Here is a 13,280-nt window from a genome sequence, read left to right as displayed (position 1 = left end):
CGATAATTTTTGATATTACAGGAAGGACTGATATGGGTCGATAATTGCCTGGATTTGAGGTGCCTCCTTTTTTGAATAGTGGGAGAACTTTAGCAATTTTCCAATTTTCTGGGAAGGAACACGTTGTAAAACAATGATTGATTAAATATGCAATTACCGGCGCAATTATAGGAGATGCAATTTTAAGCATTATTGCGGGGATTTCATCATATCCCGTTGCCTTGTTCGTTGGAAGGCTATTTAAGTAATTGGAAACAAACTCAATTGAGATGTGTTGGAAATCAAAGGTTTTATCTGTATATTTTTCATAGTCTTCAGAATAGTCAATTGTTTCATGACTTACAAACTCTTCATTTTTTTTTTGGCGAGAGTCGGACCGATTTCAGAAAAATATTTATTGATTGCATTAGCTATGTCATAATTAGTTGTATAAGTATTTCCATCATCTTTGATTTCCTTTATACATTGTTTACGCTTGTTGTTAGGAATGACATTTTTGATAGTCTTCCAAGTTTTTCTCATATCGTTATTACTTTCCATTATGCCATTTTTTACATGATCAACTTTATTTTTACGAATACATTTATTACATTTATTTTTACACGTTTTAAACTCATTCCAAATAGTTTCGTCTTTAGTTTTATTATACTGAGCCTTTAAGTTATCACGCTTACGCATCAAGACGATATTGTCGTCAGTGAGCCATGGTGCTGCTGTTTTGCGTACCCTTCGTTTTTTTAGAGGAGCGTTTTTGTTAATTATACTCACAAAAATTTTTTCAAAACGTTTTGCGCTATCACTAACCTCACCATTGTTTAATATAATATACCAGTCAACTGATGAGAGGTCAGATAGAAAAGTGCTTTCATTGAATTTTTTTAAAACATCTTGTAGTTTTATATCGGTGTTTTTGTGGGTTTGCTTTATTATTATTATTATTATTATTATTATTATTATTATTATTATTATTATTATTATTATTATTATTATTATTATTATTATTTCTATTATTCATATTTTTATATTTAGTTTTTTTACCCAAAATAACATACGTCATTGAATGATCGCTCATTCCAACATGAATGACACCACTATCTGACATCTTTTCTGGATTACTAAGTACCATAATGTCAAATAATGATGCATTTTTATTTGTTATTCGTGTGGGTTCAGTGATTGCATGTTTGAGATTATAATTTGTACATAAGTCATTTAGTTGGTTTGTGTAACAACTGAGATTCGTTGACATTATATCACAATTTAAATCCCCCATTAGTATATAGGCCTACTCTGTACTTTCATGTTCAATTTTAGAAATAATCTCATTTACGTAAAAAAAATAGGTCAACCGATGTCCCTGGCTGCCTATACCATAGCACAATGATTAATGGTTTACAATTTTCCCTTTTTAATTCAATAGTGATTAGTTCTAAATGATCTGGCATAAGATCATTTCGAATTTTGTGGTTAATATTATTTGATGTATAGAAGGCCACACCTCCTCTTCTATCCGTTTTATGTTTGGACGATTTACATCGGTCTTTCCGATATAAAGAATAATCATCTATATTAATTTCTTGGTTGGTTATAGTACTATTGAGAAAGGTTTCACATAGTCCTATAACATCAATATTGTTTTGATTTAAAATGTGTTGTAATTCTTCAAATTTATGTGTAATACTACATATATTCAAATTTGCAATGACTAATCCACATTTGTTATTAAGAGGCTCGTATATGTCTTTATGGTACCTTGGCAACCCACTTTGACTAACGCCCTCAGTAGATTTTGAACTACTTGAAAACGTGCTAGTCTCCCTACAATCATTATTGGGCAATCAATTTTCAGAATAAAAATTTTCTTGGTATTGTGAGTATAAGTGCTCATTACCATATGAATCATCATAGTGGTTGTTAAATTTTTGGTAGTAATTATTATTATTAGACTAATGTTTATTATGTTTACAAAATCTGTCTTTATGACCAAACCTGCCACATGTTCTACATCTGATTGGGTTTTCGTGGTAGCATTTGGCTGTATTATGGTTTGATAGACCACAGTTTTTACATGTTTGACTTTGTCTGCTTTCTCTCATACTCTGTTGATAATATGCAGAAGAAGTATTTCGTGGCCGAAATTTTCTGGTCTCAATGTTATCACTACGATGCTGGTTTTTCCGTCTTTGTTGCTTTTTGTTTTGTTTTTTAAGGTTTGAAGATCTATGTTGAACAAATTCATTTGTTAAATTTAGGGATTCAACACCCTCGACAAAACACTCAACTAGTAGTTTTGTTCCTTTATGACTTAGATGCAATCCATCATACTACACACAACTGATCCATTCTGATACACACATTTTGGGTTTACATTTAAAAAGGAGCAGTCAAGACTCTTTACCAAATCTCTAAGAATAATGTTTGCTTCTGTTACTGCTGTCATGTGTGTTTTTCTAGGAGAGATTGCTGAAATATGCAATTTAGTGGTGGGTGCCTTGACCATTACCAGCGTTATCAGTTTTTCAATTGATGAACTTATGTTCGCAATATCAGTTGCGTCAGCGACGTCGTTTGTGCCAACATGAACAATTATATCAGCATATTGATCTAAGTACGTTGAATTGAGAGTTTCAAAAATATCTTCTATAATGCTTCCTCTTTTAACAATCACATCGGTTTGCTGGAACCACGATTCCTGTATATCTCTCAAAATAGAATCACCTATAATTAGTGTTTTTTTAGTGACACTAGATGAAGTATATCTATTTATTCTCTGCATATCTGAAATTAGATCTTTAACTTTTTCGTTGAGTTCTTTGACAGAGGTTTTCAGATTTTTGTTTTCTTTCTCAATAGTGTTGCCTGGCGCTTAGATATGTTTATGTTTTCGGTAGCCATCTTTTTTACCGTGGTGTTCATAACATCCAGTTGTGATTTGAGTTCTTGAACAATATATTTTAAGTCTGTCGAACAGAAATTACAAAGCATGTGGTAGTTTTGGGCCGTTTTTTCAACTTGACACAAATTAAGTGGTAATCCATAAGACAGTTGCTGCACTTAACCGTCGCGCCTTTGGTATTTGTACAGTTTTCGTAATAACATTTCGATTTATTTGCTGTTTGTGAAGTGTCTTGTCCCGCAACAGTGACGATCTCTTTGTTAGCGCTATCCTGTTGAATTGTTGCCATGCCAACAGTAAACAATAGGTGCTACCGTGGTTTTGATTGCTCAACGGACTAATGGTATGGGTACTCACCCTGTATACGGTTGCCTATGTTTCTTGTTGATAGACGCTAGCTGAGGCCTATGATTATGATTGTTAATATTACAATTTCCTTTTGATAAATCCGTTAATGACAACGTTTAGTGCAATCACATAGGTAAGTTGGTTAGGCCTATATCGATCGATTGTATTAAAAAATTCGGATTACCTGAATTTTATTCCAGAAATATAGACACTGATTTTGAAAACTGTTAACAGTTGGCGTATGCGTGTATCTTCATTTATGAGTATCACGTGGTATCGTGACGTAACACTGTAATACTCTATAATTTGTTACTGATTGCTGGTAAAACCCAGAGGTTCATCTGGCCCTTGGCTTTTGCAACCAATTGTCTCTTGAAACTCATTTATGAGCAGGTCCTTCACATACCATGATTGTACATTTCCCACAGGATAAACATTGTCACTTCATGAAGGCGTTTGTACTCTTTTAACAAGTCTGCAGTGACCTTTAAATTGGTCAATATTTTTAAAATGTTAAATGTCAGTACAGTATAGTTAAAGTTATGAAGGGCCCCTCGCAAGTATAATCGTACGTAAATTTTTTAACAAATACATTTAAAAACTTCCTCATTATCTATAAATGTTGATATGACCTAAGACATGGAATCTTTTTAATTGTCATTGTAGCTTTACTGTCTATCACTCAACTCAACACAACATAATCATAGATAATATTAGCGACTAAGAAGACTTGAATAACTTTAAATTAATCCAAAGACCAGAAAATGTGTGGCCATCTTGAATTTGTAGCTAAAAACTAGGTAATTTGGAAATATTGATAAACTCCTGAGCCCCCAAACACTTTAGAAAAAAACATACACTGAGCAGCACAGTGGGCCATTTTTTATGGTTCTTATGGACCCTCGCAAAATATTATTTAACCGTCATAAAAAATAATATCCACTGATAAACAACTTTCGCTCTTTATGGTCAATTGCAAACAATTGCCCATACTTAAATATAAAAAAAAACTGTATTACCTCCTGTTTCTTTTAAGATGGACTTTTCTTTGCAAAGACAATGCGAGAGCAAGGTTATGTAACCCTGTTGGACCCTTTCCAGATAAAGTTTGGCCGAGGAATGGGTGGACTCCTGTTTCTAGTCGCTCTATGTGGAGAGATATTCTACTGTAGTGCTATTCTTACAGCTCTAGGTAGGTACTGGTACTTGTATGGGCATTTATAATGCTCTTCTTCCTTAAGGTTATAAAGCAAAGAATATTCAAACCAAAAATATGAAGAGTTTGAGAGGGCTTCTCAGGGGCCTAGACCCATCGTTTGGGGTTGTTGATTTAGAGGTACACATTCAGCTTAATAATTTGTGTATGAAATATTTAAACTATTGGTCAAACTTAAATTGCTGAATTATAGAATAATATGTTCTTTTTTTTAAAGTAAAATGACTAATGAGTCAGAAGAACGTTGTTTATATGACTCTCTACTCTAGCCTAGGTCGGAGTTCACGTGACGATGCTCTCTGTGTACAAAAATGTTCAAGCTTTCAATGTTTCTTTCACTCTACTTCAAATGTAAGGTCAACTTTGGATTGGTTTAAATTGGATTTATTCGGTGCAAACACCTAGGATAACCCACGAAAGTCTTGAAGAATACTTACTTTCAGTGGAATCCTTCTGGTGGTACACCGGGAGACAATCCCCTGCACTTCCGAAGAGTGTACTGCGTTCTTTAAAGTGCACATGGGCCATAAATGCACAAGGGACTTACGGAAACGTCTCATCCGAAAGACGGTGCGCTATTGTAACCTTTATTTCAGCCCTCTAGCTGAAACACAAGGAGAGGCAGCGATGGGAGATTTCCACGGTTCAGAGCAGTTTTCAAGACAATATAAACTCGTAACTGACTTTTATTTTAATTTTGTGTAATACCCTGATTGTTTTAGATTATATATTACAGGCTACACTTTCAGTGTAATTTTGGATATAGAATCAAATATAGCCATCATCGTCTCGGCCTGTATAGCAATGTCCTATACATTATTTGGAGGTCTTTATTCAGTGGCGTACACTGATGTTGTCCAGTTGGTCTGTCTATTCTTTGGCTTGGTAAGTTACATTAAGTTGAAATTTATGACTACTCCCCGCACGCCCCCACACTAAAAAAATAGTAAAAACACTTGGTCAGTATTAAATAAACCTTTTAAGGTTGGTTACTATTACAGCATGAGTCACTAATAGATTATATAGATAATAGATAATTACTGGTACTAAAGTTTGTGTTCCAAATAGACTATTCCAAGAATACCCAAAGAAGTACCAGAGATCAATGTTGCGTTCAATTAGTGTAAAACGGGTTTTTAGCTGATTGATTAAATTAATAGCGTGTGTGTTTTTGTTGGTGTCTGGGCAGAATGCGAATGGGTGTGGGCGGGAACTTTGAGTTGGTGTACGGAAACAAGAACATTATTCAAATAACCGTAGCGACTAGGGAGTTGGATGTTTGTGTTTTTAAACTTTGTTATAAAAGTTATTGAATGAGCATTATTTACATATTGACAGTGGTTGGCGATTCCATTTGCATTCACAAACGAACACGTCACCAGTATTGTCGAGACGAGTTCCACTTGGCGAGGTACATGGGATAATCGATACGCTGGTGTATGGTGTGACTATATATTACAATTGGTATGATAATATATTTTATTCATTACGTTATTAACAATAATATAATAAAAATAATATAATTAATAATAATAAATGATGATAACGATAATAACAATTATGACGCTGACATGACGTTGACGATGATATTAATAATTTAACTAAAATTGATTCCCAGCTTTTAGGAGGCTTGCCATGGCAGGAGTACTTCCAGCGCGTGCTGTCTGCAAAGAGTGTGCGGAATGCACAAATTATGTCTTATGCTGGTGCCATTGGCTGTCTTATCATGACAATACCTTCATTCATCATCGGAACTATTGCAACAAGCACTAGTGAGTAATAATAACATTATGCTCTGAAATATAACTATTCAAATAATATAATTATAATCTGAAAACGTGCAATTGCGGATTAATAATTCAAAAAGGTGTATTAATTTTACCTTTCCTTTTTAAGATTGGACTGCCACAGAATACAAACAGGAAATTACAGACAGTAATATTGTTCTACCACTAGTCTTACAATACCTAACACCTAAGTTTGTCTCGATCATCGGTCTTGGAGCGGTCTGTGCTGCTGTTATGTCGTCAGCCGATTCAACCATCCTCTCTATTAGTTCCATGTTTTCTCGAAATATATACAAACATCTGATAAAACAAAATGTAGATATTTTAATTAATCAATTATGTAACTTTTTTTGTAAATTTGTAAATTCTTCTCATTCTAACAAACACTAAATGATACTGATAAAATATTAAAAGTCTCATTTTCCCACTTTGGAGTAAAGGGACGATAATCAGTTACTGATTCAAAGGGGTTGGGACCATTGCCAGTAGGCCAGCGCTCGCCCCTAAATTAAAAAAAATATATAGAATATAAAAGAATAATTGAAAAAAAGAACATTTTATTAAAATTTAAGTCTGAGAATGCCATTCATATTTGCTGTATCAACATTTTTTATTTCACTTTCTAAAGCGTTACAAACTAAAGGCAGCTATGGTAAACTCAAAATTACCGTGAAATACATGAACATTTATATACACAAGATACTTTGTATCAGCTAGTCTCGTTATGAGGAGGCTTGGGACTTGGGAAGTCAATTCGTTTTATATTGCATATAACAAACTCTTTTACAATTGACAAGGCTTGAACACGTAAACTTGAGATTCGAAAGAGACTACATTAACCTATAATTCCACTTCAAAACAAAATACATGAGAATTTTCTAATTCCTGATAATAGCCAACAAATAAAACAATGACGTACAAATGTCACAATCTTATAATCATCATTGTTATATATCGTATCGAGATAAAATCAGGAATTTAACGATTTTATATATTTATAGGCATCTGAAAAAGAAGTCATTTGGGTGATGCGAATTTCAATTATCGTCTTTGGAGCCATTTCCATCACACTAGCAATTACCGTCGACTCTATATACGGTCTTTTTTATCTGTGCACTGATTTTGTATACGTCATCCTATTTCCGCAATTAGTCTCCGTCGTTTACATAGATTTTACCAACACTTACGGCTCACTTTCCGCCTACATCATTGGCCTGATATTGCGACTTGGCGGCGGCGAACAACTATTGAAACTTGAACCGTTTATAGAATATCCGTTTTTTGACAACGGTGAGCAGCTATTTCCGTTCCGTACATTTGCAATGCTCATCTCTTTCATGATACTGATTCTGGTTTCCCGTCTGTTTCAATATATTTTCACCAAAGAAATTCTGGATAAGAAATGGGATGTTTTCAAGTGTGTGGTGAACATCCAACGCGAGGTAGAAGATACCTTAAAAATAAAATATGTACATGTTGCTGACAGATTGGATGGTAAATATTAATTTAATATTTAATTTAAATATCATATTCTTATTTATCTTTAAGTAAACAATACTTTTGATATTCAGCACTCCAACGTGATTTATAGTGGTTTCCTTTATCATTAAAATAAAGTTTTTTTCTGATATTTTCTTTTTTTGTTTTTTGATCAATATTCTGGGTGTCCAATTTACTCAACCACGAAGTGCTATGGTTGATATCAACTATGATAAAATTCTTAATTCAATTAAAAAAAAAGCAATCAATATGTGGTCAAAAAGAACCTTTCGGCGTTTGACTCAACTAAAGACAATACTTTAAGATGGCTACAATATCGGATCATACACAGAATCCTTGGAGTAAACTCCTATAGTCAATTTTGTACATTTTGCCATTATGAAGAAGAAATTATTAAATACATTTTTGGTAAATGTGGTATTATCTCGAGAGTTTTGAAAGAAGTTTTATCTTGCATTAAATCTCTTACCAAACTTATTATTATTGGAGATAGTGAACTTTGTCTGTTTGGAATAAGAAAAAAAGACAATGAAGGCAATAAGTACACTTTTAATTCTTTGACGTTTACATATCTACAGAAGCAAAATACAGACCCTCTTTTTCTCGACAATTGTTTTACTAGTTCCAATTTTTTATTCAGAAACTGCTATAAATATTTATGAAAGATGATAAATATACGTCGCATTATTAATAATGACATTAATAAGTTGATGTTATATATACATACTTATATATATACATACTTATATATATATATATGTATATATATATATATATATATATATAGATGTGTATAAGAGACAGTATATATACATTGAAAGCACCACTACTGAAGTGAGATCATCATGATAAACAAACTATCAATAATGGTTAACGTAATTTTATATCACTTGTATCTTGGTAGAAAATCCTAGTGTCGACACTACTTTGTGAAGAGACATACATCGAACGCCTCAAAGAATACTACTATATGGTGAGGGGATTTATACACTCTTAGTTATTTTTGTCATTATCATCACTATTATCATTATAATTATTCTTATCATTATTATGATAGCAATATTATTTCAATTTAAATGTATAATGTTCAAATAATAATAAATAAGAATAATAAATATAAAATACTGAAAATAATATTTTTATTTTCTCATAATATTCCTAATTGCGTGATGATATACTTGTTTTCTAACAAATTAATTATATTACCTTAAATTTAATTTTCGTTTTTGGTCCATTTTTAAATGTTTGAAATATATTAGATATAATTACCGAGTGACATTACTCCATTTAAAACCCTCCCTTTGTGGGTTTGAACCGTAGAAACAAATGGCAGGAATATCCCTTCTTGGCCAAACATACAAGAAGGTGTTTGACTATGACTATAGAACGACTATGGGTAGTTATACTGCGCCATTCGCCGTTAATGTTCTTATATATTCTAAAATCATATGTTTTGATAAAACTTTTGGTGACTTAAAATATTGACATATTTAATTGGAAAACACGCAATATATATAAAAAATTATTATCATTATTACCATTATCATTTTTATTTCCATTATTATTATTATTAAACAAAGTCAAATCTTTTCTCAGAACTATTAGAAAGAAGACCATTCATGCCTATAAAAAAAATCAAGAGAATCAAGAAACTTGCCAGAGCAGATCCACTTCTTCGACATTTAATATATTATGCAAAGATAAAAATTGATTATTCAACTGTTTTCAGTCGTACATCACTAAAACAACTCGTTCAGACTCCAATTATTTCGTTAACGTGTCTTCCTACAAATATTATAAGTACCAAATCTCTGTACTGAAGAAAGGCATAGGTCTACTGCCCAAAAAATACATATGCTACCGACATGTTCCTCTCTCTATTATTGTGCAAGAAAATGCCGCATCAGATACTCAGTCAGGATTAATTATTCCAAAACGTAGCACATGGATACCTTCATATCAATAATAATCATAAGAACAACTTTAACACTCAATACACAAAGTTTGCCGCCGGAACGCTAACATCGTTATAACTCCGCTGACAAAATTGGGGACCATCACGATTTTAGACACTATCAAATAAATTAATTGAGTTGGTGACACTTTCACGTATAGGTTTAATTTCTCACTTTCGACCCACACACTTTATGAATAAGGTGATGTTGGAAAACATGAAATTGACTGTCCAATCACTATTTATTGCTTATTATTTACTTTACAGTCTTCCCAATCCTATTAAGGAAACACATCTGCACCTCGAAAATATTCAAATTGAATCTAGCAATCATTCTGTCGTTTATACACTCCTAACTAAAAGTTTCACCGCCAGGAGACCCATCGTTTAAGAAATTGTAGAATTAGCTGAACAACTACCGGTATTGGAATATGATAATAATAGGTCCATATTAGACTTATATTATAGAGCTTCATGCCAACATGACCTCTCAGCGCTCAAAATTGATTAGGCATGGATGCAACAGCGTATACACTGGTAGGCCTATATGTCTACAGGATGATCAAGGACTAACTCAACCTGCTGGCAACATAATGCCAACATAGAATTCAATCATTACTTTATACCGATCAGCAGAGGGAATGCGATGGGCATAACAATGGTCCCCAGTTATGTAAATGTTTTCATGTGGGAACTTGAGGAAAAGTTATACAGTAGATCCCCTTCTTTGGCACATCCCTATTAAGAGGACACTTTTCCATAAGACGAGGGGAAATATATCTTTGAAACGGCTAAGCCCTATTAAGGAGACGGGATACTTTCAGAATGTGCAAAATGGACAAATCAATACAATTTAATTCTATTAACACTTTTTTATTGTATCAAACAAGTTCAGTACAGTAGTCTCAAAATAAAAAGAAATCATTCAATCAATTTATATTTTGTCACTTTGAGCAATAAACATCAAACCAGAGTTTTTCCTCTCAAACATTAGAATGGACATTTGTATATGGCTAGTGCATGTGTTACTTCGTATAAATACAATCTTTTCAATTTTGACTTTTAACTAAAGAATACTTGCTTATAGGATTCTAATCTTACCTTACAACCTTCATTACTCTATCCATGCTATTCTATTTTGTGAATCCAATAGAAAGTTCAATATTAATATTTACATTGCAGTCGAATCAAGAAAAAATATCGGGAACATACTATACAACTTTTGTAGTTTTAATTATTGTTGATTTCATATCAAAAATTGATTATTTGTTTGCATTGCATATTACTGTTATAAATTAATTATATTCAAATGTAACTCATTCTTAGGTCAATTAAAATAATGTTATAAAGAATATATGTCATCATTGTACGAAAACATGCCTAAAACCCCTATAAATGGGACAATTTCACGTTTTTAGTTAGTGGGACAGCCCAATTAAGGGGACACTTGTTTGGCCCCAAATAGGGGTTCTATTGCAGTTTTGTTTATTATTATTCATTATTTAGGTATTGGTCAAAGATTGCTCATAGGTGGCATTCCTGTATAAAAGACAAACATACATCATTACTTACAAATCGATGGGATTGCAATTCGCATAAAATTAGCATTTAGTTACGCTAATGTTTACATGTGGAAATTTGATAAGTTATTGACTGTTTTATTTATTATTCATGCACATGGGCCGATAGACAATTAATTACTACCTGTACCCTACTAATAGGCGATAATACCATTCACAAGACAAACATACATAAACTAAGGCTTAGTCTCCCTATATATGGATAGTGTTATCTGACCTTAGTTGGTTGCGCTGCTCAAATCCAGGAGGATTGTGCTTCCCCGTATATATTTTTTATGGCATAACGTTCAATTTTTAACTCATGGTCTACATTCGGAGTTAATAGTTGGTTTATGGTTTACTAATTGTTTGTTTTCCATAGTAAAGGGCCCGGGGATATTTAAAGGGATATAATATGTATAGCGCACTCTGTGAGGTCGCGGGATGTAAAAACAGAAGAAGTGAATGTAGAATAGAATGGTGGAATAAAGACCTCGTGTATGTATGATTATTATTGTATTATTATTATTATTATTATTATTATTATTATTATTATTATTATTATTATTATTATTATTATTGTTGTTGTTGTTGTCGTTATTATTGTTATTGTTGTTGTTGTTGTTGTTGTTGTTGCTGTTATTATTGTTATATTATTATTATTCTATGCTTTGGTAGTTGACACTTGTACAGGGAATATCTCCCTTTGTTAACTACCATCATATGTGAGGAAATAAAATTATGAATTATGAATGAGGGAAACACTTGTGATTGTGTTTTATGTTGGTTTCTAACGATCCCTCTCTCTGTGGTAGTCTAATGTCATACCTTAAACATGTGTAAAGAAATATTTAAATTGCATATCGTGATAGTGGAATTTGCGGTTTTATAAAGTAGTTCACTTCAAGGCGTTATTCTTTTAAGTGTGTCTCTTCGTGGTGTCAGTGACTATTAAACCAAAGTTTTTAAACTCTACAATTAATGTCTCATTGCTATACCGTACTCGCGTGAATAAGCGCCCCGTTTGAATAAGCGCCCCTGTTGAATAAGCGCTCCTCATAACGAGAAAATTTCCTTACGCGCCCCGTTTTAAATTTTAATAAACGCCCTCTCAATAACCCAATCAATCCTGGGACTGTGGATATTGGCATGATTTGAGGTGTGGAGTGGAATCACATTCTCCTTTAGTCATTATCAAAGTGAGGATATTTATCTTTGACAGAATGATGAGAGCTCCCTGGACAGACAGTATATTTCCAACTTTCATCTTCTTTCATTTGTCTATAGCCTAGTCCTATTACTCCTTTTCCGACAATTTGCACCTTTAACACATTCTCATCTAAGTTTTCAAGAAAACCTGCAATGATCATGCCGTCCTGCTATTCTCAATCGACCGATGGCGAACAAGCTAACTACCACCACAATTTCATCTGCTATTCTGCTGTTATGTAATACTGTACTCACAACATTCTTGTCATGACAAGCCATATGTTCTCTGGACGATTATCTTTTCCGCCGCAGCACCATTCGTAATTTGCGGTTTCCTGATGTCCTTATTTAATCGTTTTTCATTCAAAATGTGCCTCTTGGATTTAATAAGTTCTCATAAGAACCCCTCGATTTTCATCTATTTCCATAAGCGCCCCCTCAATTTTCACTCTGTTTTTATAAGCGCGCCGTTCGAATAAGCGCCCCGTTTGAATAAGCGTCCTCAAAAAGTGCAAAAATATTTTAAGCGCCCTGGCGCTTATTCGCACGGTAATTCATACTGTGATACATTTTTCAATATTTTTCAATTTGCTTGTTTACCCATCAATCGTCAGGTCATTTGCATGATAAATGATAAAGGAAGCATGTACATGTAGCCAATTTAATGACAAAAAGCAAGTTTGTCCAATCACAAAAAAGTAGGTTAATTGACTAATTGAATAATATTTAAAGCTGATGTTGTGTGAGAGTTCAGCATGTATAAACGAGATTAAACACGACATACAAAACGCACAATCCACCTTTAATTAGG

General features: G+C 33.1%; 1 protein-coding gene across 4 annotated transcripts in view; it reads left to right on the top strand.

Annotated features, from left to right (window-relative positions):
* The window catches only part of LOC117111040 (high-affinity choline transporter 1-like), a 34,892-nt gene extending 22,870 nt beyond the window's left edge, over nucleotides 1-12,022 (top strand). For 2 of the 4 annotated variants that reach the window (XM_033253914.1, XM_033253913.1), the window contains 8 exons: nucleotides 4,281-4,436; nucleotides 5,197-5,345; nucleotides 5,799-5,924; nucleotides 6,079-6,232; nucleotides 6,357-6,562; nucleotides 7,249-7,741; nucleotides 8,652-8,720; nucleotides 9,344-12,022. In XM_033253914.1, the coding sequence (XP_033109805.1) occupies nucleotides 4,281-4,436; nucleotides 5,197-5,345; nucleotides 5,799-5,924; nucleotides 6,079-6,232; nucleotides 6,357-6,562; nucleotides 7,249-7,741; nucleotides 8,652-8,680 (1,313 nt within the window). In that variant the 3' untranslated portion in view covers nucleotides 8,681-8,720; nucleotides 9,344-12,022. Of the gene's footprint in view, nucleotides 1-2,347; nucleotides 3,378-4,280; nucleotides 4,437-5,196; nucleotides 5,346-5,798; nucleotides 5,925-6,078; nucleotides 6,233-6,356; nucleotides 6,563-7,248; nucleotides 7,742-8,651; nucleotides 8,721-9,343 lie in introns of those variants that run through there. The other 2 variants (XM_033253916.1, XM_033253915.1) reach the window with 2 other exon arrangements.
* Nucleotides 12,023-13,280: the final 1,258 nt, after the last annotated feature.

Source organism: Anneissia japonica, unplaced genomic scaffold, assembly GCF_011630105.1.
Source record: "Anneissia japonica isolate Jap-2015-1 unplaced genomic scaffold, ASM1163010v1 scaffold573_len2283161_cov171, whole genome shotgun sequence".
Classification (NCBI taxonomy): Eukaryota; Metazoa; Echinodermata; class Crinoidea; order Comatulida; family Comatulidae; genus Anneissia; species Anneissia japonica.
This window is presented reverse-complemented; position numbering and strand designations above follow the sequence as displayed.